The sequence below is a fragment of the Fusarium solani genome, assembly GCF_023522795.1.
Source record: "Fusarium solani strain SB1 chromosome Unknown bctg00000016, whole genome shotgun sequence".
In the NCBI taxonomy this organism is placed as follows: domain Eukaryota; kingdom Fungi; phylum Ascomycota; class Sordariomycetes; order Hypocreales; family Nectriaceae; genus Fusarium; species Fusarium solani.
In genome coordinates, this window is record NW_027072142.1 from 774,352 (window position 1) to 801,772 (window position 27,421).

Consider the following 27,421-nt stretch of genomic DNA (forward strand, 5'->3'; position numbering starts at 1 on the left):
GGTTTCCCGGTCGCGTCCCTGGCATCTTTTAACAGCTCAGCAATCACTAAAAACATGTGTTTTTACAACGGATGAGGCTCAATCACTCCAATCCATCAGGGTACCTTGGATGGCAGTAACGTAACGATAGGCCATTTCTGAAACAAAAAAAAATGAAAAAAAAAACGGAGGGTGAACACGAGGAGAAGACGAAGTTCATTTTTACATTTATGAAGCGCATCGATGAGAAGTCAAATCCTACATTACTACAAGGGTATGGTTCGGGTGTGCGCAACATGGCAGTGGCAAGTATCTGGTTGCAAATCTCGATCTGCCTTGTCTTTTGGGAGGCTATATTCGATTTATTGATCCTACCACGTGAGAACGCGCAGGGGATGATGTCAATATCGTTCACAATTCACAAAAGAGTTTTGGCTGCGCCCCCTCATGCCTAACATTACCAAGGTGGCCTGCACAGAGTTAGCCAAAGCCAAAGAGTAATGGCTGAGATACAACATGCAATGTATATGCCGAAGGTATCTCCCTCACTGGGAGGGATACCTCGCATAACACCCAGACAATCGTACTGAGACATGTAAATAAGGTCCCCGATTGAATACTACAAGCCGCCAGCGGCAAATAATTCGAATTGCCTGCAACTAAAACGAGGACGGCTCCGATGGAATATGACGCTAATATAGATGATCCTCATCCCAGCTTAAGGTATCTTTCCCGTTTCCCCACTCCATCCTCAAGCTTTTAGATCGGCTCCTCGTCCCCCTCTCATCTCGCTCTCCCGCCCGTTGCTCGATATATCGCCCATTATGGAAGACCCGTGCAAGTCGTCGTCGTACTCGGTCATCCCAAGAATCCGCTACAACACTGTCGGCGGCGTCAACGGTCCCCTCGTCATCCTCGAGCATGTATGTCGTTATGCCAGGGTCCAGTTAGCTTGTGCCTTACCAGCTGGCAACAATAGGTCAAATTCCCGCGATACAACGAGATCGTGACGCTCACTCTTCCCGATGGCACTGAGCGATCGGGTCAGATCCTGGAAGCTCGAGGTTCGCGCCGCTACTAAACAACCCCTGGAAGTAATGACGCGGAACATGCTGACAGTGATTAACAGGCGACCGAGCGGTCGTTCAGGTACTTCCTCGAAACGCGATGTATTTCAACAGGGCGATTGACGAGTGTACCAGGTCTTCGAAGGCACTTCCGGTATCGATGTCAAGAAGGCAGGCAGCAATGCGAGCTGTAATAAGAAAGTTAGGCTGAGACGCAATAGACTAAGGTCGAGTTCACCGGCCAGAGTTTGAAGCTCGGTGTGTCTGAGGACATGCTTGGTCGTATCTTTGATGGATCTGGACGAGCTATCGATAAGGGTCCCAAGGTACTGGCGGAGGACTACCTCGACATCAACGGCAGTCCCATCAACCCTTACTCTCGTGTAAGGCAGGCGCTCCGGGCGTTCATTCTTGACTAACAACCTTAGGAATATCCCGAAGAGATGATCTCGACCGGTATCTCCGCCATCGACACCATGAACTCGATTGCCCGAGGACAAAAGATCCCCATTTTCTCCGCCTCCGGTCTGCCTCACAACGAAATCGCCGCCCAGATTTGCCGGCAGGCTGGTCTGGTCCAGAAGCAGGGAGTTACCAACAAGGGCGTCCATGATGGTCACGACGAGAACTTCTCCATCGTCTTTGGTGCCATGGGCGTCAACTTAGCGACTGCACGTTTCTTCACTCATGATTTCGAGGAGAACGGCAGCTTGGAGCGTGTCACTCTCTTCCTGAACCTCGCCAACGACCCTACGTAGGCGCGGTCATCCATGATATCATGCAATCGAGACTGACCCTGCCTAGTATCGAGCGTATCATTACTCCCCGTCTCGCCCTCACCACTGCCGAATACTATGCCTACCAGCTCGAAAAGCACGTCCTGGTCATTCTTACCGATCTCTCTGCCTACTGCGATGCCCTTCGAGAAGTTTCGGCAGCCCGAGAAGAAGTGCCCGGTCGACGCGGTTTCCCCGGTTATATGTATACTGACTTGTCCACCATCTACGAACGAGCCGGTCGTGTCAAGGGCCGCAACGGATCCATCACCCAGATTCCCATTCTGACCATGCCCAATGACGATATTACTCACCCCATCCCCGATTTGACTGGCTACATTACTGAGGGTCAGGTGTTTGTCGACCGAGCTCTGGACAACCGCGGTATCTACCCTCCCATTAACGTGCTGCCTTCGCTGTCCCGTCTGATGAAGTCTGCCATTGGTGAGGGCATGACCCGCAAGGACCACGGTGATGTGTCGAACCAGCTATACGCCAAGTACGCTATCGGTCGTGATGCCGCGGCCATGAAGGCTGTCGTCGGTGAGGAGGCTCTGTCGCCTGAGGACAAGCTGTCTCTGGAGTTCTTGGAGAAGTTTGAGCGCCAATTCATTAGCCAGGGCCAGTACGAATCGCGAACCATTTACGAGTCTCTTGATCTCGCATGGACCCTCCTCCGAATCTACCCCAGGGAGATGCTCAACCGTATTCCCGCCAAGATCCTCAACGAGTTCTACCAGCGAGCCGCCAAGGATGCGAAGGCCAAGGTCAGGGTTCGGGCGGAGACCGAGACCCGGGGTCAGCAGCAGAACAAGGAAAACCTCATTGACGCCTGAGGAGCCAATTTGTTCGCGTTTCGATAGGTAACAGTATAATGGGCGCGCAAGGCAGAGGTGGGACTCGTAGAGAGAGCAACTTATTTTCAATGGATGTTCACATGCTGGAGGACTCGTCTTGGAGGAAACTGTAGCGCGCAAGAGAAGGTCTTGGGAGTGAACATAGGTAGCCGAGTTAATTCCATTCAGTCAAGTCCTAAGCCGATACTTCAAAGTTTCTACAACAAGTGATCTTTATGAGTGTTTGACTGACTTGACAAATCTGGAAAGTGGGCGGTACAGTGCCAGAAATTCGGGTTTACATTGCCGCCCAACTTTTCATTCTGCAAGTCTAGCCAGACTGATATGAAAGCGAAACTTAAGAAACCGGAAAAATCACTTGAATTTTCTGAGTCGACTTCGCCCCCCGCCGCCGAAACTTAGACGGCACCAACGACACAGAATAAAGGAACGCCATTAAGGCAACCAAAGAAGATATTCGTGGGTCGACGAGCCGCGGCTGAGGCTGCGGTGAAGACTGGAGGATCAGGGACGCCAGGTGAGAGTGGTGCTGTTCAGAGTTTGCTTACCGCTTCATGACAACCAGTTTCTTTCTCGAGTTTGTGAGATCAAAGTATGAGTGAGGATCATATAGCTCACATATCTTATTATTATTGCTACTAAACCTCGAAGAGCACTCAGATTCTTGAACCGAGTTCCCAAGGAGATCCTCGAAGATCCCAACTTCAAGGCCACTATCGCCCTGCTGCCTGCCAACTACAACTTTGCGATGCCCGAGACGATCCATCGCATCCGTTCCTCAGGTGCCCAGAAAGTTGCACTGCAGTTACCGGAAGGCCTACTCCTCTTTGCCATCACCATCTCCGACATCCGCACCCAGTTCTGCCCGGGCAATCGAGACGCTTATGGGTAACGTTACCGACGGCGCATACCGTATTGCCGATCACACGGCGCGGGCGCTTGGCTGCGATCTGCTCGTTCATTTTGCTCACAGTCTCATCCACGTCGGCGTGACTAAAATCAAGGCTCTCTACGTCTTGTCGAGATCATTATCGACGCGTCACATCTTCTCGCGTCCCTGGAACGCAACTTTGCCAGCGGCAACCTAAGTTGAAAGTACTGGTTTCTAGCTGTGGCTAGCTTAGCCGTCTAAGTGAATTTGTTTGGATTAATCGCTCCTTGAATTCTTACAGTAGCGCAGCAGAAAGGCCCTGATACTCTGTTCCGGAAACTGCGTCAACTTCCCTCCGTTCCTCGTTTATCTCTAGGGTTCTGGGCTCCCTTTAACGTACGTAATCAGTGAGTGGACCAAAAATCTCAATCCTCAATAAAGATTTTATAACAAAAACACAACAAAGCAACTAATCAATTAAACTAATGGCTCTACTCTTAGACGTCTTAATAACAACCTGACACGTTCTTGCGTCATGACCGGTCTTGCCGCACGTTCCACAGCGCCTTTCCTTCGGTTGCGCCGACGCTCCTTGTCCACCGCTTCTCGACGATTCGGCCACCACCTGCGTATCAATATCCATTTGGTCATTTACTTCCCTACCCTCATCTAGAGTCACCTTCCCTCTATTCTGTAGACGGGCTCTCTTTGCTTCCCGCCGCTTACTAAGGGCCTCATTTGAGTCGAAGGATCTGGATCTCAGACTTCAATAATATCATCTCATGCATTATTGCCTTTGTTGACTTAGAAAATGACTTCAGCGCCTCAAGTACAGATGCCGAAGAGCTACTCTGATACCTTCTGATTCGTCTTTCAAGATATTTAGACTGAGAGCTAGCCTCAAGGATGGTCTTTGGAGTCTTCGAGGCCCAAGGGTCGGGGAGGCTTGCCTCCTCCTTGGCAGGCGTTGGGGTCCGTAGCTGCACATTAAGCTTTGATATGACACTTTCGGGGTCCAATGGAACAAGCCCGGCTCCTCTAAAACCCCCCTTGATATTGCTTGTCTGTCATGGTGGCCTGGTAGGCGGCATAAAATGCTAGGAAAAACTCGGTTTTCGAAACGTGGGTGATAGAGCATCTGATCAGATGCTCCATCTCTCGACCGTATGCCTTTTTGAGCGGCCCAAAGCACCCGATGCCAAGAGGCTGGAGCAGATGAGACGAATGAGGCGGCATACAAAAGCGTAATAATCTTGTTTTCCTCGCAATACTTCTCGAAGTCGAATGAATGGTGACTTTCGTGGCCATCAAGGATTAGAAGACGATAGCGACCATTTGATCGGGTCGTTGTATGCCGATCAAAGTGCTTTAACCACTCGAGACCCGTCTCGTTATCAGTCCAGCCATTGTAAGTCGCGGTGATAGCCCAATCGCCCGGGAGGTTGCTTTCCCGGCACCAGCTGGCGAGGTGATATTGGCCTGCAACCACGATGAACGGCTGGATCGCCCACCCTTCGGCATTGATCGCTTGGATGACTGTGGCGCATTCCCGATTTCCGGTCTGGACTAATTTCGGTCTTCCACGCCTTTCGGCGCCTGTAACGACCATTCCGCTTGCAATCAGGCCCATCATAAAGCCGGTCTCATCAAAGTTGTAGATATCGGCGAAGGTGATACCATATTTCGCGATTGTATTCGCTACGAGCGTAAACCAATCATGAATAAGGGTCGGATCTTCGCATTTAGCCCTCTAATAGTCATTCTTGCGAAAGAAACGCGTCTTGAGGTCTAGATGTCGCTTGACGAAGTTTGAAGCCCAGTTCTTGCCAACTGGTGATGCGTTACGGTCGGCAAGCAGTTGATTAGCCATTTCTTCAACACCACGCAGTCGCGGGGGAAACCCTCGCGAATCTAGGTCGAGGTTAAATTGAATAATGATCTGTTCCTCTAAATCTGATACCTTGCGTGATTTGGGTATGGTATCGCGATGAGAATGCCCTTCTGTCGGCAATATAAGGCCCAAAAACGGACCTGGTAGATGCTTGCAGCGCGTCGGAGACTTAATTTTCGGTCATTTTGAAGGGCTTGAAGAGCAAGAAGCATATTAGCCTCGTTATTAAATTGAGACATATCTGGTGGTTGAGAATCAACTGATCAAATGGAAGAAAGAGAGATTGAGGGAATTTTTGTTGCACTTGCTTGTTTGTTGCACTTGCTTGTTGGGGCACGTTACGTTATTTATTCGTGGTTTTGCTTCACGCGAGACATCCTCTACCAAACCAAGGCACGCCAAATCCGTTCTCCCGGGCGTAATAAATACTGATTTCTGAAACCAAGGCACGCCAAATCAGATTTACCCCCCTTACTGAACTGCCTTCTCCAAACAGAAATCACATCCCAAGTTAAGTCAGCATGACTGGAGGCGAAACTACTTAGTACTCCTAATTAAAACATGGGTCGCATCCCAGAGTGTGCATCGCTTGCATTTACCGCCAAGCACAGCAACGATAATGAACGAAATTCCACAGACGATAGCTAACCGAATTGTAATGTAGGCACGGTGCCCGAGGCGTATATGATGTGGCCTCCAATGCGGCACTGGTTAGCGAATTTGGCACTTATTTAAATGAGGTCATTTAAATGAGGGTGCCATCAAGGGAGATCTTGGAGAAGGGCTCCATCCAGCGATCTGAGGTCGGTTTGCCCGGTTCCTCCACCTGCAAGAGCTCAACACTAACGTCGTGTGCCCAACACATGCCACCGCGCCAGGGAACAAGGAACGACACGCGAGGAACCATGGTTGCCCACCAAATTGTGAGAAAGTCCAGATGCCAACAGCTGGATTCATGAACTCCGTGGCTTCCGATCATAGTAAATGCGATGTCATCTATAGCATTAGCCCCTCCCAACTCAGGCATGGTTCAACACTATCACTTCTGCGTACCGGAGCGGTGCAACTTCATCGTCAACGATGAAATATTTTCCGGCCAGTCTAAGTATTGGCAATAATTTCAAATCTTCCTTTCATAAATCACTCTCGCTCTAGAAATCGCTAGAACATGTGTCAGACCGTGAAGTCTTCGGTGGCGAAATAATGAAGTTGGTGCTACGCCCCATCAGGGATTGTGTGCAGACCTTACCAATATTGTGTATTCGCCCTGTCGCCTGTGGACATTTGCTCAGATCGTTTACCAGACAAAATAATCGCGTCATTGTTCGCTTTTATGCTCCTAGTTTAGAATATTCTTTGCTAAAACTTCCTAAATGTTGTTTGAGCCTCAGATAGCGCTGCGCAGAAGCTTTAGTATCAATAAGAAAGGATGACGGTGCAGAGATGATGTCCTGACAAGGGGAGCAGACGATGAAAGCCATAGCGTTAGGCCGGTGCAGGCGGCGTGCATGATGAAGACGACGCTGCTGGGTCCGTAGATCTTCTCGCGGCGTTATACACGAGCTGCTGACAAGAATCACCGTGGTGGAGTGGAATCCGAACTACGGATACGGGTGCTGGGCAGCGGTAGCGATGGGATCCGGTCTTGCGCGCATCGTGGGTCCCGGGTTTAAGAATGACCCAAGTAACGAATAATAATGATAAACCTCCTTCCGTCCATGGAGAGTGACACATGACCGAAACCGTATTAATTTATGCGGTCAAGCACTGGGATCCCAATACGGTGTGATGATAGTCAAACGCCTTCGCCATGCCATAAAAATGCGTTGCCGCAGCGAGCAGGACAAACATGTGGAAGATCTGATGGGAGCTGCCCCAGATGTCGAATGCTCCAGGGAAACTCCTCTCCGGCCATCGAGCCTACATTCCCAGTCAGTCAGTCAGTCAGTCACCGTCACTGTAGGAGTCGATTGGGACGTTTGCGCCTGACCGCGTAGAGAGCTGCGCCGAAGATATACATGGCGCCGTGGATGATGATACGGGTGACGCTCATCCTGCTCTCGAGCCCCTTGTAGCCGTAGATAGTAATACCGTGGATAACAGGGATGAAGCCGGATAAGCCGAGGCCGATGAACATCATGGCTCGGTATGGTCGCCATTTTGAAGTGCGGAACTGCTCTGCCCACGAGACAATGGCGCATCCGGTGCCAAGCAGACAGATCTGGGTCTTTGTCAGTGGCCGTCACCGTTACGTCACGTCCTCTCAAAGTCAAACTCACCAGGCACAAGTACGCCGTGAGGAGTGTAGGCTTGCAAAAGAAGCCATAGTATAGCGCCGGCACAAAACTTCCCACAATCAATACGACAATTCCCGTGTAATCCAGCTTATTCCCCCACCGCGCGACCTCCTGGCTGTGATTTAGCACAGCGTGGAACGTCGCGCTCATGCCAAGGCACAGTACTGCGCCGCCAATAAAGCACGCGAAGACGAGCACGTCAGACACCGTGGCAGAGTCGTAGCGCGGGCGGATGACGTAGTACAAGTAGGGCGAGCCAGCGATGGCTACAATGGCGCCGACGAGGTGCGACCAGATGTTGACGGATTCATTGTGTAGATAGAAGAGGGAGCGCAGCGAGTGCAGGTAGGAAGGGCAGATTTGGCAATAGGCAGAGTAAATGAAGGCGTTGTCGCGGCGCCAGGGGGGAGGTCGTCCCAGAGGAGGAGTGTTTTCTCTGCTTTATCCTCGATGGCCTTAATTGTGTTGATAGATTCTGTTGATAGGCCTGTCGCTGAGAGACGGCGGTGGCGCAATGCTACTTCCTGGGGCGCAGACTGTGAGCTTCTCATGGCGCTTTGTAAACAAGATGTTAGATGAATGGATTGATCAGATACGATTTTTAGGGTAGAAAGAACTCAATCAGTCGCGAGTCGTGTGTTGAGGTCTTGGGTTTTATTTAGTGGATCGGATGGCGTTTTTCGTCCTGACACGTTACTAATCTGGGGTTCCTAGACGGAAGTACAACTGTACCAAGGACTCGTAGTATTTTTTGTCAACATGCCATCGTTTCGGCCGTACACACGTGATAGGTTCATTTCCTCTGTTATCCACCATCGCTGCAAATCCTAGTCAACGGTTTTATTGATTGGCAATATACATGTAAATGGTGTTAATCATCATCGTCCCCCCTCAGAGCGAGCAGGAAAGCTCTTGCACATCGAACCATCCTCCAGCGGCTATGCTCCATTCCATCATTATCAGGGACTGTTGGACCGGAAGAGAAGAGAAGAATAAGATGTCGATTGTCCACTTCGCTGTACTAGATCAACCGTTGAGTAAGCTGCCACAACTACGGCGAGCTTCCTTTTCCACGGGATCATATCTACCCCTTAATTCTTGGCCAACCTAGGACTGTACATTGATTCGAACGCTCGAGTTTTGATCTGTTGTCACGAGGAGTGTCGAGATGCCCTCTGCACTCGCCGTGCGCGAGTGACCACGCATCTTAGGGTTAAGCACCGGATCCCAGAGGAAGCAAGAAAGGGGTTGATGAAGTACCTGAAATCCTGTAGCCTTCGTGACCCTAACGAGTCGCCTCTTCGTGATGATGGTTCGCCGAGCGCCGCTAGCTTGAGGTTCATGATGGGTTTATCTGTCTTGGCTTAGGTAACTATCGCGCAATTAACCTCCGATCTATTAAGGGCTGTTTCTCTGACCCCCTGGCAAATTCTTGCCCTAATAATGGCATGGCGCGGCATGGGCATGATATTGACGAAATGATTATGTTAACTTGCAGACGTGAGGACCGGACCGAAGAGAAAATACTACACCATCCAGTGAAACGGGGCCTTAGTCTGACCACTAGATCGTGCGGGGGCCTACTAATAATACCTGTAGTTGATCCTTAAAACGTGGACTTGACTAAGGGAAGATATTAGAATAAGCGTAAGGCGCCTTAACCTCGTAGCTATCGGAACTTACTTTTGCTAAGCAACGGCCGTGGTCCATAGATAAGAACCAGCGAGGATAAGATATAAAAGCACGTCAGTCGCGAGCTTCTCTCTGCCCTTATTCAACTCCTTCTTTATCATCCCGGTAGATTTTGCTACCTCCTCGCACGACGTGACACTAGTGGCCTGTCTGAGGACTTAGTGAGTCTACCGGCAGACGAGCGAAGAATAGCTTTGATTCTTGATCTAGAGGACTTTGTGATAGACCAGTGCGAATACACGGCTAAGAAGACGAGCCGTAGTATCCTTTGCTGGTTAAAGAGCACTTGCCCTCTCCCGAGCTACCCGAAGCCCTTCACGCTTATGCGCCTTCCGTCGACTACGGTTAAAGTATCGGCGGCTATTTAACTAAACTCGTCATAATATTCCGAGCGTATAGGCTGCCGCCTCATATCTGCGACAGGATAGCAGGCATCTAGTTAAGTAAAAGGCAGGTATAACTCCCGAATAGGATCTGGAACCACGCTTTCTAGACGTAGGCCGACTATAATAGGAATTCACCATGCAGCTTGTTAAGTCGCTGGCGGTGGACGAGGGAATGAGCTATGCTGATAGGTGTGAGGATGAACTCTTGGAGGAGAGCGATTGCAGTGATAGTGACGACCAGGAGGATGATCAAGTGGTGGTAGGCGAGGACACAGACGATTGGGACGAGCAAGGAGAAGACGATGCTTTTGGAGAGGCACATGAGGACCATCGAAGCGTGGGCGATGCTGGTGAGGGATCGCCGTAAGTACGGGGATGACGGGGCTAACGAGGGTCTAGCGGAGGACGTGCTGGAGCTCTTTTTCGGGCTGAATTAGGCACTTTATATGCAACCTCTCACTGATGACCGGCTAAGCTCTATAGCGTTGATCTAATCTGGCGGTGTGCTTAGATTTTCGCTTTATTTGAGCAGTTTTCGCTCCGCTAGCTCCTCCACGATATATCTATCGGCTCTGATATATATATAAAAGCTCCTGTTTCTCGAGTATGCCCTTCCGCTGAGTGACTATCTAAGTTGTGGCGTTACCTGCCGTCCGCAAACGAAACTGCTGGAGCGGCGGGAGCCTGTACTGAAATGATATATGGTGACGGGCTCTTAATCGCCATTTGAGAAGGTGATGAGTCTTCGATAGTACGGGCGCTAAATCGGCCGTTCGAACGCGCCGCTATTTCTTCTTTACGGGACGAGGATGGCGAAAGGGTTTCTTGCGGGGGATAACATTGAGATCTCGATAGGTTAATTTCAACTCTTCCCTGAGCATTTCATCGAGCAGGCTAGCTGCCTGTGCTCTGAACTGATGTTGGGCTGGGACCCCACTGCTAATCTGAACAAGATTGAAGACGACATAACTAACGCTGATGAAGGCTATTCCTTTGTGCAGTATCCCGATAGTGGGCTTTAGGAGGTCTACCTCGAGTTATGCAACGAAGGATATACGACCGAGAAGGAGAGCCTTTCTCGCGGCGGCATATAGGACTGGCATGCAGTATTTGAGTAGCTTAAAAAGGACGAGGCTTTTCGCAGGTCCAGGCGAGGCTATCTGTACACTGGGTGCGGTTGGATTCTAAGATGTAAGGAACTGCTAAGTCTATGGTGCGTAAACTGCGAACTCGGCCTAAGAGGCTTCTACGATTATAATAGGTCGATGATATATAGTACGCCACCATAAGGCGAAGAGCTCTATGATCGAAAGTCAATCCCTCCTCTAATGCGATTCGCGCCAATTCCTCTGTGGAACAGGACGTCAGTGACTCGATGATATCGTCTTCTAGAAGCCCTAGTTCTTTGTCACATTTGACGAGGGATGTTGACTGTGCGTTGAAGCTCTTGATTTTTAACTGAATGAGTGACTGAAGTTGGTCCGTTTTATCCTTCCTTGGATCCCTCGTATTCGTCAGCTATGACGGAGTGTTCTTCACGATCTGTTTTATCCAGGTTTGATTTTTCTTGGTCAGACAGCCCGTGTGTCAGAGCGGCCTTAGTAATACGATGTGATATTCTTAATCATCATATAACGTTACATTAGCTATCTCTTGGTTTTGTGCCTCTCCTTCGGCGCCATTTGATGCGATTTCCCAGTTAGTGAAGTCAATCTCTTCTTGCTTAATGTTTTTTATGCTGATCTTATATTCCTTACTTCTATTAGGTCGTAGACCTATTCCGCACGTGTAAAATGACTTCTTAACTATATTAGAATGCTCTTGGAGCCGATCCCACGCCTTGGCCACAATGTGTGTTATTATGATCTGCTTTTTAGTAGGAGTCCATGGCTTGGAACTGCGTTCCGGGTTAAGGTCTCTCTCGGCAATCTAGTCGTCCGCAAATTGCTGTAACCACTGCTTAAAAGGGTTGTTTATTGATATATCCGGTGGTTATAGGAGACTTGTATAGCCAGGAGGGATTATAGCCGGGAGGATATTCTTCTCTGATAAGAGTGTTGTTATGGCATCGGTCTTATGAAAGCTGGCTATATCCATAATGAGCATGAATTCCTGGTATGGTCTTTTGCAAGGGATAACTTCCTCGTTTACCTACTTTAGGAATAACTTCTTATTATTATAGGCCGTTGGATTGAACTTAACTGTGATACTAGGGTGATAAAGATGCCCCTCTCTCCTTAGTATCTTTCCCTTCGGTGGCTTAGCTCCTTTGAAGATTAGCTTTAGTTTTAGCCAGCCAAGACTATTAGCGAAAATTGGGAGTAAAAGAGTGGCTTTTCTCTTGTTCTAACTACTTCGATCGGTCTTGCCGGAGATAGTTTTTTCGCCCTCAAAGTCATAGGTTGAGCCGCCTGTGTGTTCGAAAGGTACCGGGGTCTTATCTACGTTCAGGATGTAGTTATTGTGAAAGCGACGCTTTGGCGAGTCTAATATATTAGGGATCTTTTTATATGGCTTTGGAGGGAATTTAGGGGGCTTTGCCGGCGGTGGTGATGGTCTTAGTTGAGTATTCCGGCGAAGAAAGCGAAGAAAGCTAGTAACAATCCTTAAATACTCTTCTGGGGTCTTCTGGGCTTAGTTGGCGAGCCAGCGTTTAATAATGCGGTGCCTTTTCTTGAAGTTTAGGAACTATGCATTTAAGAATCCAAATAGCTGATTATATTCTAGATAGAACTTTCCAAAGAGGTATTTTGCTATGGTCTGGAACTAAGCAATGGTAATGATTTTCCTCTTTGATCGATATTAAGCGAAGCGTCTGAATAACTTATCCTCGAGCTCTGGCTAATGAGGCCTCTAAGTCGACTGTTCGGGCACTACGCCGAGGAGCTTTTCCCTATTCTTCCACTATACTTTGATCGTCTGTTCATTGATTAAGAACCACTTTGCCGCCTCAGAAAGGTATGGTTAGCGATAACCATCACTTTATTGAACGCGTTGAGAGCCTCTTGTGTTGGGCTTTGGATCGTAAATGCGGTGGTTAAGGAGAAAAAGTAATACTCGCACCTTCTTATCATGAGAATACGTTTCTTCTTTGCGCTTGAGGGGCGAAAACGGCTTTGACTTGCGCTGAGAAGGTGGCTTTGGCTTTGGGCCGCGCTTGGGCTTCAGTGTTACCTGCATATTCGGGTCTTTTGGTTCTAATACCATCCTTGCGACCTAGGGATATGTCAGACCGTTTTAAATGTCAAAAAAAGAGGGTATTCTGACTCCTTAGTTGAGGGATTAATCTAATATCGGATTTGAATGAGCCTCATCAGCTTTAGCCCTTAAGGGCATAGTGGGTGGGGTGGGTGGGTCAGCTCCAGTTTGCCAAGAGGTTGAATTTCTCGAGTTTCTAGGGTTTTCGGTGACAGAAGTCCCTCTTTCCCTGCCGGAATGTCTTTCAATTAAGCAGGTGGCTGTTCCAACCCGCTCTTCGTAGAGGGGCCGAAAATTGCTAGAGACGGGAAGGAGTTGGAACCGTCGGTTGGGCGAAGACTGATCAAATTGTTGTGCAGGGTGCATAGACCCCAGTACTAGGAGGGAGTCTGTAAAAATAGGTCTGACAAGCAAACTCTACGAGGGTATCCAGGCTTATCTTTTGGTGTGGAGAGATGCCAACAGTGCTCCTCAGTGTTGTGTATTTCGTCCAAACACGAACATGGCAGCAGCAACAGCATCGTCAAATATTTTAAGCCACGTATCCTCATCCACGTAGCATCTAAAAAGTCGAGACCTACCATCCAGGACCACCTAATTGATAACCCCACCTAATGCATAACCAAAATTTCGCTCCTCCCATACAAAATCCAAATTTTAATATCCACAAAAACAGGCCAGATCCTTGATGAACATATGAGGCTTTAGAGAAAGTTTCTAGAAATTTATTCAGATTTTACTCTCTGCGTGGCTTTTTGACCTCCCGACCGCTCCTTGTGCGCTGGCAGTGCTTTGTTATGACCATAAAGTCCTCACTTTCGTCCTCTGACCTGACACCCACCTCAATCACCGACTCGACCTCCTCATCCACATCCACCTCTATTTCTGCCTCCTTTGAGTCAGGAAGAGCTTCTTCAGCCGCTAGAGCCTCCGCCAGAGCCATGAATCGTCGGTTCGGGTTCGGTACCGCCTTTCTTTTCTTCCCTCGCCGCAGCTGGGCCATCTATTCCTCGAGGCCAGTAATCCGCGTATTCAGAACGGCCACCTTCATCTCTAAAGCTTCTAACCCCTTTGCTATCTTACTATACTTCCTCCTGGCCGGGCGACTTCGGTATTTAGCCAAATCTCTTACTTGCCGGCTCGTCTTCGGCGTATCATCTGAGTGCAGTTAAGGAGGGCTTAGCGTCTTAAACTGTTCTACCCCCTTGTCTCTATCCGGTTAAATTTCCAGATATAATAGAGCCTTATGACGATTTATTGGCCAATATCCAGTAATCTCTAGCCAGATAAGATAACCTCCTTCCTCAAACCCGCCTCCCTAGCTTTCGCGTATGCCCAGATAAAATTAACCTTATCAACCGGCGCAGAATCGGTCAAACTAGCCAGGTTTTGGAGTTCTTTCCGATATTCACCTTTAATTACATTAAAAATCCCATTATCCAACGGCTGCAAACCATGAGAACAATGTGCTAGCAGGTAGCAACAGTACACGTTGTTCAGAAAGCACGTAGCCATCCACTCATCCTGGGCGCTCGTTAGTAATCTTATAGCGGGAGAATCTGCGGGGAAACTACCAAAAGACTCACCTGCGCATGGCTCCCATGACCGTCAAGGATGATAAGTCTCGCGTCCGAGGCATTTAGAGGCTCTGTCTGGGGTAAATAAACATCTTTCAGCCACTCAAGAGCTATATGGTTATCGGTCCAGCCGTTCGGCGATGTGATGTAGTGCCAGTCCGCTATCGCCTCAAACTCCTCAAGGAACCACTGCTTCTGCAGCTCCTTGCCTTTGAAAATAATTCCTGGTTTCAAAGCTCGACCAGTTGCGGTGACAGCCTCAATAAACGACGTCCAAGCGCGCGACTGGGTGCCTTTCAACAGCGCCTTCTTCTTCGGGTCAGAGCTCCCGATTACAAGGCTATCCAAGCCTTATAGACAGCTAATTAGCTATGGCCTATCAAAACCCGTTGGGGACTTATGGGCAACGTACCGAAACCAGCCATTATGCCACCCTCGTCCACGTTAACTGTGTTCTCAGGCTTGATCCAGCCATACTCGGTCTCCCAAATATCAAAGTACCAATTAACCGCTTTTAGTGTAAACCCGTCAAATCTTGCGGCTTTCTAGCGTTTTCCAAGCTTAGTAGATAGTTTTTCGTGACGTTTAACAAACCTCGTGGTCCAGTTTTTACCCAGAGGCTTATTATCGCCTTGTTGCTAAAGGAGGGCCTCGACACAGGCGCGGAGTTGGCTATGCGAGGGAGCATAGCCAAGAGACTCTTGTCGCAGCACCCAACGGACGAGAGTCTCCTCCTGACTCTTTGAAACACATTAATGGGCTTAGATACGCTCATTCCTGCTCGCATGACCGGAAGGTCGTCTAGAAAGGGTCGACTAAGGCACTCCACGTTTCTGGGCCGCCTCGTTCTGCGAGAGGCCTCTATCAGTGGTATCGAATATAGCCTCAACTACGTCATCTTCGGTATAATTACGGCGAACCATTGTGGAAGGAGGTCCGACGAGTTTATTAGGTGAAAATTCGACCTGAGTGAATAGAGTAGCATAGGGTAGATGAAGCGAGATGCGAAGAAATTCAAAGGGCTAGAGAACCGGGTCACGAGGCAGAACGGGGAAAAGTCAAACCGATATTTAAATTTCATAAAAAAAGCAATATAGTATAGGCCTTAGCTTATGAGTGCCTTTATTCCTGGCTGAATACGGTGTAATTGAAAATTTAGATTTTGTATGGGAGAAGCGAAATTTTGGTTATGCATTAGGTGGGGTTATCCATTAGGTGGTCCTGGATGGTATCAGTCTCGTCCACTACATTTTCTAAATGGCTACAAGACGCGTCTCAATAATCGCCAAGCTCATCACCGGCACCATCTGATAGCCTGCAACCGTACCGATCTACTTTCGTTACGCCGAGCCACTTATTATGAATGGTCTACCTATGCAAACCGACCTCCCATGCAGCTAGCGTCTTGCCGATTCTATTTCTACACCGACTTTGATGATAACGCCCGAAGTTGTCTTAATGCAAGAGAGTTGCCGCCGTGAAAAATACTAGGAAACATGGAAGAGCTTGCTGATAACTACATCTTAGGTTACTACGCATAGGATTGCCTTCTAGCAAACACAATATTCAACTTAATCAACAACCCTCCGGGCATCTATATCTCAGCTACGGCAAATGCTCGAAAGTCTGCGGCCATCCCACCAGTGGGCCTACTCCCACATTAGCGTCACTCAACTTCCAGCGCATATTGCGCAGCCGAATGAAGCTCAACTATAATACATTTTATAGCATCAAACAGCTCTATTTCTGCCATTCTATATTTTGTATACCAGACCATGGCGCGTTGCACGGCCCTTGGTTTGCGTCGTGGTACTGGCTCCAGTGGCTTCCGATTTGTAGGCCGCGTCCAACACAACCCTTCAGGTCACCAAGATGAGGGAACAACAGGCGTTATTTCAACCTTAGAAGGTTCCAAACGGTCTCAATAGTTTCAAATATGGAGAGAAAGGCGGCGGGTCAATAAAGTAACAGGCGTGGACCAGGAACCAAGTCACCGTCTCTTTTGCCGTGTGTACACACGAGTCATCGCGCTGATAGACAGGTTCCCTATGCTTTTGAGAAAAACGTTCTTCGTCAAGCACCTTGCCATAGCTCCAGTCGGAGTATCCTTGCCTAGAGGCGTTTAAATCACGTCCCATCCACACGAGGAATATCCGATCTTCTAGACGAATTCCTCCCCAGAACGTCTCGGATATTATAGGTTCTACATGGTCTGTTCAATTCACTAGGTCTTATTTATACTTCTCGCGGGTATGTTGGAAGATATGCGTGTTGGGATTGCTAGATTTATTCTGTACCGTAGCCTCTTCGGTCAACATCACCTGGGCGGTATTTAGCTTGATATCCCTACGAACTTTGAACTGCAATATCTCAATCAGTTCCTCAACTTTTGGGGTCCGAATTTGTGTTCAAGCAAGCCCCTTCTTAGTGTTATTTATTTTTATTTTGAATGGTTTGGAGCCTTCCATTTGCGCTTCCAACAGCCGCGAGCCATCCGCCATACTGTCGAAGGGGATACCCGGCCATCGACTCCGTTCACAATGGTAACCCATGAGATAACGCGTTCTTGAGATATATACGTATTATATATCGCTTTTCTGTTTCTCAAAGTACCGCGACCTACCCTGCCAAGGCTGATTGAGCGTTGTGTGGTCACTTGTGCAGTGTTTCTTAATCCGTAGGTGAGGGTGTATGACTAGATCTTGGTAATCCTATTGGCCCGCTACGATAATCGAAGGTATGATTCTGAGCTCATAGTCCACGTTTGTCTGATTCGTAATGAAACCAGTTGATGCAACAACAGCGACACCAGTCGTTCTGATGACAGAAATCTTCCCCAGCGAACACAACAACACCGGCGCAACGGCCCAAACGGCGGCTTTGTCAAAGCAAGGCATAGGTCTCGTGGCAGCAATTCCGGCGCCGGCGGTTATCCTCATTACACTCCTGGGCTGTTGAGGAGCTGTATCCCTTGAGATGCGCTTCACTTTTTAATGGGCTGTTGAGGTGAACTTAATCAAGTCCCAGTATGTGGAAGGCCATGCCAAATGTAGGTTCAATCGCTTCTAAAGTTCTTTCGCTCGATATTAGACACCCCAAGGCAAGGCATCTCAAATGCCTGGCTTTTTGAGCTTCCACTTTAACAGGCAGCACACCCAGCCTCGTCACGATGGAAAGCCTTGGAGAAAAACTGCTGCATAGCTGTGCATTAGAAGAGGATGCCACCTAGCACCACTGTGTGTCAAAGATTATGACTGCCACTAATGTGATCAAACATCCCAGGTCACCGTCTTTCGGGGATCTTGCTTGCATAGACCATCGCGCCTCCCAAATAGACCAGTATAGACTCTGATATGGCAGAGTAGAAATCGTAGACAAACTTGGGTCTGCGAGTCATATAAAGCTGTAGGATGGGCATGAAGCCGGTCAGGGCCAGTCCAACGTGAAAGACGACATGAGACCAGGCCATATCTGCGCCGTTGAATCGCGGCTGCCAAGGCAGAACAACACCACCGCCGGCCAGGAACGCTGACAGGCCCATGTACAACCACTGGCTTAGGGGCTCGCAGAAGAAGGCTGTGCATTCGACTGTCATGATCGAGGGGGTAAGAAGCAGCGAAATCCCCGTATAGTCCACGCAGGCAAACATGAAGATAGCATTCACATCGACCACTGGATTCGTGGGGTGCCAAATGATGGAATATACCAGTGTCAGGCAAGCCGTAACAAAGAAAACGGCAGCAAAAAAATATCACTTTTGCTACTTAGGGACAAGTTGGTACTGCTAGGGTAGAAATGGTGGGCCACAGCGGGGACCAGAATGAGGCCGATGGCGTGGGGCTAAATGTTGATGAACTCGTTCGAGAGGTTGAAAGCAGACCGGACACACTCTAGCTTGGTTTCAGAGAAGCGGTATCCCCTCTTGATATACGGGTTGTTTCTCCATGCGGCGGGCACTTCCTCGTATACCAGCAGGCCTCTCTCCTTGGCCTGGAGAATGGCTTGTTGGATATGCTCCAGAACCAAGGCAGTTCGCCTGGCTCGCTCGATGCCTTCGTTCACGACTCCTCTTGCTCTCTGCAAGCTTTCGTTGGCGACACGTCGGTCTTCATTCATGGACGTTCCAGCAGCGGTGGCAGTGTTTTCGAGGTCCCGTTCCCGTAGCTTATACGCGCACATCTCGAATTCGGAGAGTATCGCTACGAGTAGGTCGATGCCGGCGCAGGCCTTCTCGTTGAGTGACCGACGAGGATTGGAACGGTTAGTACATTACGCAATGATGACTTGATGGATGTCATAACTGGGCCGCTAAGCTTTCTCTTAAGTCGGTCCGGCAATTATGCCTAAAATAGCCGAGCCCCTCCATTCACTCCATTCCTTGGAGAATGACGCACTGTCTGCGATTTGGAACAGACCGAAATAAATATCCATCCATCCACCCATCCATCCATCCAACGACTTAGCCTTTTTGTACTCGTTACCCATAATGCCACCCAAGCATCACAAGCCATCCCCTTCCAGTTCCCAATCAATTTCCCACCTGGAACAACTTACCACCCGTTTCTCTGATACCTCGATTCAAAGTTTTGCCGGCGCCATCAGTGGGGTAGCCACTAGTGTTGTAATATGTCCTCTAGAGGTAATAAAAATCAAATTACAAGGACGAGATTGTCTCCAGTTGTGGACACTCGACTTGATCAGCAAAAGACGTTCATTTCAAGACAGAGGCTTGATTGGTACTGGACGAGCAATATGGCTTGAAGGGGGATTGATTGGCATGTACCAAGGATTGGGGCCGACCATGTTGGCGTGCCTTCCTAGGGGGCGATATACTTCACAGTATATCACAGGATGAATCAGTCTTTAAATGAGAGATTCAGTAAGCCACCCCTCCTGTGTACTGGCTTTGTCTAAATAGTTGTGGGCAATGCTAAACCTCAGTCAATAGGCCAACGACAGACGTGGGTATCCTCAAGTGCGTCCGCAGTTACTGGAGGTACCTGTTCCATATTACTCACAAATCCATTGTGGGTTATCAAGACCAGACTCATGTCTCAATCAAGTACCTCTACAAACACCGCTCCGAAAGAATACAAGTCTGCCATAGACGTCGCTTGGAAGATGTACTACCGAGAAGGCATTACTTCATTCTATTCAGGGCTAACTCCAGCTCTGCTTGGGGTGACACACTTAGCAGTACAGTTTCCGTTATATGAGCAGTTCAAGAGGTACTTGACTGGAGCAGGGCTTGGGAATTGGCATGAGGACCATGGATGGCTCCAGGTTCTAGGGATTCTAGCAGCTAGCTCCGCGAGCAAAGCGTGTGCGATCGCAGCCACATATCCTCACGAAGTTATTCGAACAAGGCTGCAAACGCAACAGAAGATATACCCCTTTACACCAGTGGAACTGGCAAGACCGAGCAAGACCCTAGACCCATCCGTGCGTGGGAGTGGTCCACAAAGGGAAAAGTGCTGTGATGGAGGAAGAACATGCGAGAGGTTGCCCCTTCGATACCGAGGAATTATCAGCACGTTCAAAACAATTTTACGGGAAGAAGGCTGGCGTGCCCTATACTCTGGTATGGGCACTGGTCTAATCGGAGCGGTACCAGCGTCTGCCACGACAATGCTAGTTTATGAAACAGTGGTGCGAGTACTCAAGAAGTCGAGAATGCAAGGGAAAAGAAAGCTCGAACTACAGGATACCATTGGACAGAGTGGTAGCCCCTAACACAAAGAATTGTAAACACAGGGTGAAAGACTTGTTGGTGACGCGAGCCGACGGTTTACGCAGCGTCGAGAGAGTACGATATGAACATGTATACAATCGCGAATAAAGCCGCACGGGTATCGAGAACAAGCAAGCTTCTATCCTGCTTTCCATACGTTTAATACCTGTGAATCCTTTCCTAGACACGTCTGGTCCTAACGGGCGAAAGCAGGTCCGGCGTGCCTTGACTCGAGCATTGGACGGTCTACATGGCTCTGTCGGGGGCGGGGTACAACACTGGAGGCTTCGCACAATCGAAGAGATAAGTACGACTAGCCACCCAGCTGCAATGCATGCAGGAAACGACAAGGGACAAGCTACCGCATGTATATATTCACACAAGTTAGGTGTGGAGGTACGTCGGCTGGCGTGCCCTCTACCCTCAAAAGGCAATCTGCTGGGCTCCCCCAGCGAATGGTCCCGAAGCGCAGAAAGTTGGGGAAGGGTGGGAAAGATGTTGAGTCGACTACACACATCCACCAGCAATCACCAGTAGTAGCAACCGCAGAGCTGGGTACCTTATCTTGTAGGTGTTGCGTTCGGGGGGCTGATCTTGACCTCGGCATTTGGTCACGACTGAATACATACTCGCCCCATATGATGATCAATCGAAATGGCACTGCTTTCAAAGGTCTAAAGAAAAGTTGCCGGTTAGGAAACCCACTCTGTTGCAAGTTCTTGCACAGTGATGTTGCACTCGCCGTCGAGACATGGGACCGACGGGTTTATCGCCAACCCTCGAACATGCGATTCACACCTACGCATGATACGTACACCCCTATTGCCAAGCTGTGTGTTATATTCCTAACCCTTTCGTCGCAGCAGCGGGAGCTTTTCCCACCCAGACCCGGCGGCCCGGCCCAGCGCGGGTCCAACAAAGTTTGGAGGTGCCACTTTGTTGAGTCTTTGGGTGCAACGTGTTCCGTCGGTCCCAACCCCAAAGTAGGTTTGTAAAGAGTGGGATTGGAAAGCAAAAAACGGGAATAACACAGTGATACACATCACTCACTCACTCACTCACTCACATGTGGATCCCTAATGAGTGGACGATCCATCCCGCATCACCTTACTCTCAACTTCTCCTCCCTGTCCCTGTTTTTTCGTCTTCCTTGTCCCGCATCTTCATTCTTTAACATCATCACGAACAAGGGTGTGTCCTTTTCGACTCCTCCCCGTTCCGGTTGCGCTGCTAACCCAACCCCCAAGGGAAAATTGCCTCCTGTAATACACACACTCGCCTGGATTCGGGTCTGACGTGAAGCCTTTTGGCACCCCCCCAACAGACCGACGGCCTGCCGACCCATCCTTTCCCTCTCTCTAGTTCACCTTACCTATCTATATCCTAGCTTCCTCCTCCCATCTCGCTTTCGGAATACCACCCTCATCGTGGTTTTTCGCATTGGGTGAAGAGTCCTGCTAGTTCCTCGTCGTGGACGACTCCCCCTCAAGCAGTCCCACCACTTGTTTGATCACCGCTCAAGATGTCGTCGTCGTCTTTGGCCAGCAAGGAGGCTGCGGCCTTCCCGGACGGAACCATCGACTACGAGCCGCTCCGAAGCAACACCAAGTGTAATCCCAAGAAGGTTCACATTGCCGACACTCCAATGACTTGGTCCAACATCCACCTCCACATTAACTGGCTCAACACCACTCTCATTATCATTATTCCTATCATCGGCTTTATCTCCGCCTACTGGGTCCCTCTCCGCCTCTATACCGCCATCTGGGCCATCATCTTCTACTTCAACACCGGCCTTGGAATCACTGCTGGTGAGTCCTTGTTGAAATGTGCTCCAATCAAATGTACTTCCCTTCCGTTGATTGTTGATACTGACCTTCCCGCCGTTTTTGTAGGTTACCATCGTCTTTGGGCTCACACTTCCTACAAGGCCACTACTCCCCTCAAGATCTACCTGGCTGCCGTCGGTGCTGGTGCTGTTGAGGGCTCTATCCGCTGGTGGTCCCACGGCCACCGTGCTCACCACCGATACACCGACACCGAGAAGGACCCCTACTCCGTCCGCAAAGGTCTGCTCTACTCCCACATCGGATGGATGGCCTTCAAGCAGAACCCCAAGCGCCAGGGTCGAACCGACATCACCGACCTTAACGAGGATCCCATCGTTGTCTGGCAGCACCGCAACTACTTCAAATGCGTCATTTTCATGGCCCTTGTCCTGCCTACCATCGTCGCTGGTTTCGGTTGGAGCGACTGGCTCGGCGGTTTCGTCTACGCCGGTATCCTCCGAATCTGTTTCCTCCAACAGGCCACTTTCTGCGTCAACTCCCTTGCCCACTGGCTCGGTGACCAGCCCTTCGATGACCGAAACTCGCCCCGTGACCATGTTATTACCGCTCTCGTCACCCTAGGTGAGGGCTACCACAACTTCCACCACGAGTTTCCTTCGGACTACCGAAACGCCATCAAATGGTACCAATATGACCCCACGAAGTGGTCCATCTGGATCTGGAAGCAGCTCGGCCTTGCCTACGACCTGAAGCAGTTCCGCCAGAACGAGATCGAGAAGGGCCGTGTCCAGCAGTTGCAGAAGAAGCTCGACCAGAAGCGTGCCACCCTCGACTGGGGTATCCCCTTGGAGCAGCTCCCTGTTGTCCACTGGGATGACTTCGTAGCCGACTCCATGAACGGAAAGGCCCTCGTTGCCATTGCTGGAGTCATTCACAACGTCACCGACTTCATCAAGGACCACCCCGGCGGCAAGGCCCTCATCTCTTCCGCTATTGGTAAGGATGCCACCGCCATCTTCAACGGCGGTGTCTACAACCACTCTAACGCCGCACACAACCTCCTGTCAGCCATGCGTGTGGGTATCCTCCGCGGTGGCTGCGAGGTTGAGATCTGGAAGCGTGCCCAGTTCGAGAACAAGGACGTCACCTACATGAACGACTCGGCCGGTCAACGCATCGTCCGAGCTGGTGCCCAGATTACCAAGGTCACCTAGCCCGTGGCCAGTGCCGCGCAGGTGTCCGATGGTTTTCAGGCTTTGATATCTCCCGGAAAGTGCGCTTGGCCTGCCCTGGCCCCGGGCTGGCCTGCGCACTGTTGGTCGCTCTGGGTTCCTGACTTAGCGAGGCCGGCGCTAAGACCGAAGGGTTGGTGATGTCGATGTTTTTTTTTTTTTTGAGGATGTCTTTGAGGTGCCGGCGGCTATGTTTATTGTAGCGCCTGTTGCTGTTGGTTGCGGCTGCTTTTCAGCAGGCACACTTGCACCATTACTTGATCTGAGGTGTGTCTTTCGAGGAGTCCGTTCAACATCTGGGCGTTGCCGCCCGAGTGGGCAGACGTTCTAGGCCGAGACTGGCAGTGAAGGCAGGCGAAGAGACGCCGGATGCTACTCATGATAGTTCTGGTTTTAGGGTATTCCCCATACTCCATGCAAAATCTCACATTTTGGAGAGAGGTTCTGTATTTTGTAGTGTATTCATGTGACACAGAGCGTCGTTAGATCATCCTGATCGCCCAGCGCTAAATGCTCTGATCGTGGATCCCGCGAATCCTTGTGGCTAAGGTGTTCATGGATCCTGATCCCCATCATGCAACTCTGCTCACGTTATACGTGTGATTATGGGGCGAGTATGTCCTTCATTGGGCTGAGACTTCGAACCATGTTGTTACTAATAGATGCCTCGTCGAGCGAACACCTAAAGCTACAATACGCACATAAAGCATTCTTGCTAGGAGATGAATCACAATAGCGGTATCATTGTTCTCCTCTCCTTTGCGCGTCTCCATCTTTTTTCATCATCTCTCATCTTTAGGGCGAATTCTTCAGACACTCGTCGATTTCCTTCTTGAACTTCTCATGAACGACTTTCCGGTTCAGCTTATGCGTGGCAGTGACAAGTCCCTGGGTATCGGTCAATATGGCTGCACCTAGATAGCTCTGGGTTGTTTGAGACTTACGCTTGGTGGGGTCCACTCCTCATCGGTGATGACGACGCCGGACACAATTTCCATGCCAGCTAGGCCAGAGCGCTTGCCGGTGCTCTGAAGATCCTTGAGGATGAGGCTGCGGACCTTAGGGTCGTAGTGCATGCTGTGCTCATCTACGCCTAGGCCCTTAATCTTCTCAACGAGAACGGTCTTGTTGGGCATGATGACTGCGATGGGGCGGGAGTGTTGAGAGTCGGCGTGTACCATAACGTTTATTATGGTTTGGGTGCCTCGGTAGACAGACTCGAGCTTCTCCAGGGCGATATACTCACCGCCCTGCGTCTTGACAAGATTCTTGACACGGTCGATGACTCGCAGATGGCCGTTGCCGTCGAACTCGCCGATATCACCAGACTTGAACCACCCATCGCGAGTAAGGGCCATATTCGTCTCCTCGGGGTTGTCATAGTACTCTTTCATGATCGGAACACCCTTAAGCCATATCTCACCCTGAGGAACCTCTGCGTCCGTCGAGTATCCAATATCGGGAATGGATACCAATTTCACATCAACAGCAGCAGGGACAGGGCCAATTGCATTGGGCGAGTACTCGAGCGGGCAACCTAAGGCGCCGTTGGCGCAAGTTTCCGTGAGGCCATAACCAGCCAGCATAGGGGCGAGGACCATGGACAGGAAGTGCCTGGTGCCATCGGAGATGCCGCTAGCACCGTTCATGGTGAATCGAAGTCGGCCACCAGTCAGTTCTCGAACCTTGCTAAAGACGATGTTGTCAAATATCCTAGCTCCGGGGAGCTTGTTTTTAGACATGAAGGTCTTAAAAGCTGAAGGCGCTCCAGAAGAGCGCCTTGACGACAGGACTAGAGGCGTCAAGTTTGGCTATGACGCCCTTCTTGACGGTTTCCCAGATCTGAGGAACCCCGACCATGACAGTGGGCCTGAACTCCCGCATATCACCAGCGCAGTTCTTCACTGAGGAGTCGGCGAGCGTTCTGGGGTTACCATATCCGAGGGTTCCGCCAATGAACAAGACGAGGTTCTCGAGTGCCATCTCGAAGACGTGGGCTAAAGGTAGGTAGGCAAGCACGTCCTCCTTGTCGCTGACGCATTCTTCAACACAGGTATAGAGACCTGTAACTATAGCCAAGGGAGTCAGTCAAGCCCGTAGATAGGACAAGTAGTGTGTAAGAATAGGATTGCGAATATACCTCCAGCAACGAGCGCCTCGTGCGTGATGCAGGCCCCCTTGGGAGGACCGGTAGAGCCGGAGGTGTACATAATGCAGTAGAGGTTGGGGCCTTTAGCCGGCACCGGATCGACCGGGTTGTCCTCGCCCATCTTTCGCAGCTCCTCGAATGTCAGAACCTTGAACTCGGCGTGGGCGTGCTTGAACTCTTCGATCTCATCCCCAGTCGCGAAATATGCAGCCCTCGTTGACAATGATGGTCTTGACATTGGACTTCTTAAGGGGGGCGGGCGGCAATCTGGAGGAGGTGAGGGTCGACGTACATAGCGTCGGCCTTAGTCTGGAGGAGGGTGTGTTCAAGGCCGCTTTCGCCGAGTGTATCGTAGGCGGTGACTATAGAGATAGACTGGGAGGCGCAGCCGTGGGACATGGAAATCCAGCTTATGCTAAGGAGACTGTGAGCGCGATCCGACGTGAGTTGACCACAGGAGAAACATACCTTGTGGTACCGAAGAGATGAAGCTTGTGCTTCGATGTCAGGCCTAATCTGCGCAAGCCATAGCCAACCTGAAGTGCAAGCTGCTCGTACTCCTTGAACGTCAAGTACGAAAATTTTGAGAGCTCAAATAATTGCCACTCCTTCTCGAGCTCCTGGATCTCGCCGTCAATGACCTTCTGGACCTTCCTCCTCTCCTTGTGCAACTTAACGAGCTTCCGGGAGTCGACGGCGCGGTGGTTGGGGTAGACGCGCGCGCTACGGCGGACGATATCGAATACGGTGTGGACGTCGTTGACGGGACGGTTGATAAGGCCGTCCTTGGCTCGGGGATGGCGACGCGGGACGGTCTCACCAGGGACCTTCGCGTATCCGGGAGCTTCGATGGTGAACGGCGGCTTATGTACCTGGTTCAAGGGTATGAGACCCGACGTGTAATCCATCGTAGCAACTTCGATAGTACGGCGGGGGTCGAAAGATTTCAGTCCATTCTATAGAACGTTTTGTATGGAAAGGAGGCGGGTTTGGTCGTGCATTCAGAGTCTGAGGGGAATAATATGGAGGTGTATTAGCGCAGGAGCGATATGTGGCAAGACTTTCAATGCAGCAACCGCTGGACGGAGGCCAGCGCAGACTAATATATTGGAGTATGATAACCACTGACGGCATTCTGACAGCTCCAAAGGTAGATACATTTATATGAGCAGCAGCTGATGCACAAGCTTCTTGGCTGCAAATAGAAACTCTGTCTCATTCGGGCTTAGCGAGGCGTGGCGCTTCTTAGCCAACGTAACATATGTCAACCTAGCACCGATACACGAATGCAGACATTGAAATAAAAGATCAGTGTAGATTCTCTTGTTCCCCCCATATCTAAGGAGCGACGAAGGTTGGTCTCTTATACTTGTGTTCAATCTGTTGATATCATAGGCAGCAGCCTGCTGCCTGATGCTAGTTGTGGTCGTTCACTCTCATCGTGAACTTGTTCACGATGATCGTGATCCTGGCCTCCAACAGTAAACAAAGGTCTCCGGAGCTTGACAACATACCCTTCGGGGAGAGATTGCGCGGCAAATAAAGCCATTGCCTAGCAGGACGGTTATAAATATCGATAACCCAGGAGCTTAGAGATGCGCTGCTAGGTATACTATACGGGATGGGAAAATGCGAGTAGACTTCGTCAGTCGGCGGTAGGGACGCATATTCACCCGTTTAAATTAAGAACGCAGCTAGGTGTACGCCTCGTCGTGCTTATACTACCATCCTGTAGTAATTCCTTATGGATGCCGCAGTTCTTGCGGGCCGTGCCTGTGGCTCCGTGGCCATGGTTGCGAAGACTTCGAAAGAGATCTGACGACAAGAAAAGGTTGTCCACAAAGACGTGATATGTCGCTTTTGGCAGTATATTTGCTAGGGCAACGACGACGGCCGGGGTCGAGTTCAGGGATACAGGCTGGTCTTCT

General features: G+C 50.0%; 9 protein-coding genes across 9 annotated transcripts; 4 read left to right on the forward strand and 5 right to left on the reverse strand.

The window, feature by feature from the left end:
• Positions 1-803: 803 nt before the first annotated feature.
• On the forward strand, positions 804-2,658 carry MRS44_018601 (uncharacterized protein; the record flags this gene model as incomplete). Its single annotated transcript, XM_065616073.1, has 7 exons — positions 804-902; positions 959-1,043; positions 1,109-1,128; positions 1,182-1,208; positions 1,268-1,429; positions 1,475-1,800; positions 1,851-2,658. 7 exons carry the CDS (start codon positions 804-806, stop codon positions 2,656-2,658), a joined length of 1,527 nt encoding a protein of 508 aa, XP_065472145.1.
• Positions 2,659-3,273: 615 nt separating this feature from the next.
• Positions 3,274-3,571, forward strand: MRS44_018602 (uncharacterized protein; the record flags this gene model as incomplete). Its single annotated transcript, XM_065616074.1, has 2 exons — positions 3,274-3,277; positions 3,333-3,571. The coding sequence occupies 2 exons, from the start codon at positions 3,274-3,276 to the stop codon at positions 3,569-3,571; spliced, it is 243 nt and encodes an 80-aa protein (XP_065472146.1).
• Positions 3,572-7,193: 3,622 nt separating this feature from the next.
• Positions 7,194-8,289, reverse strand: MRS44_018603 (uncharacterized protein; the record flags this gene model as incomplete). Its single annotated transcript, XM_065616075.1, has 4 exons — positions 7,194-7,361; positions 7,432-7,662; positions 7,721-7,853; positions 8,042-8,289. The coding sequence occupies 4 exons, from the start codon at positions 8,287-8,289 to the stop codon at positions 7,194-7,196; spliced, it is 780 nt and encodes a 259-aa protein (XP_065472147.1).
• Positions 8,290-9,952: 1,663 nt separating this feature from the next.
• On the forward strand, positions 9,953-10,183 carry MRS44_018604 (uncharacterized protein; the record flags this gene model as incomplete). Its single annotated transcript, XM_065616076.1, has 1 exon — positions 9,953-10,183. One exon carries the CDS (start codon positions 9,953-9,955, stop codon positions 10,181-10,183), a length of 231 nt encoding a protein of 76 aa, XP_065472148.1.
• Positions 10,184-13,750: 3,567 nt separating this feature from the next.
• On the reverse strand, positions 13,751-15,279 carry MRS44_018605 (uncharacterized protein; the record flags this gene model as incomplete). The annotated part of the gene is made up of 4 exons (XM_065616077.1): positions 13,751-14,017; positions 14,601-14,941; positions 15,004-15,132; positions 15,186-15,279. 4 exons carry the CDS (start codon positions 15,277-15,279, stop codon positions 13,751-13,753), a joined length of 831 nt encoding a protein of 276 aa, XP_065472149.1.
• A 2,595-nt stretch (positions 15,280-17,874) lies between these two features.
• On the reverse strand, positions 17,875-18,770 carry MRS44_018606 (uncharacterized protein; the record flags this gene model as incomplete). Its single annotated transcript, XM_065616078.1, has 2 exons — positions 17,875-18,263; positions 18,479-18,770. 2 exons carry the CDS (start codon positions 18,768-18,770, stop codon positions 17,875-17,877), a joined length of 681 nt encoding a protein of 226 aa, XP_065472150.1.
• A 3,074-nt stretch (positions 18,771-21,844) lies between these two features.
• MRS44_018607 (uncharacterized protein) lies at positions 21,845-23,326 on the forward strand (the record flags this gene model as incomplete). Its single annotated transcript, XM_065616079.1, has 1 exon — positions 21,845-23,326. The coding sequence occupies one exon, from the start codon at positions 21,845-21,847 to the stop codon at positions 23,324-23,326; it is 1,482 nt and encodes a 493-aa protein (XP_065472151.1).
• Positions 23,327-24,139: 813 nt separating this feature from the next.
• MRS44_018608 (uncharacterized protein) lies at positions 24,140-25,086 on the reverse strand (the record flags this gene model as incomplete). Its single annotated transcript, XM_065616080.1, has 2 exons — positions 24,140-24,232; positions 24,289-25,086. The coding sequence occupies 2 exons, from the start codon at positions 25,084-25,086 to the stop codon at positions 24,140-24,142; spliced, it is 891 nt and encodes a 296-aa protein (XP_065472152.1).
• Positions 25,087-25,093: 7 nt separating this feature from the next.
• Positions 25,094-26,401, reverse strand: MRS44_018609 (uncharacterized protein; the record flags this gene model as incomplete). The annotated part of the gene is made up of 4 exons (XM_065616081.1): positions 25,094-25,413; positions 25,485-25,723; positions 25,786-25,908; positions 25,962-26,401. The coding sequence occupies 4 exons, from the start codon at positions 26,399-26,401 to the stop codon at positions 25,094-25,096; spliced, it is 1,122 nt and encodes a 373-aa protein (XP_065472153.1).
• Between the last annotated feature and the right edge of the window lie 1,020 nt (positions 26,402-27,421).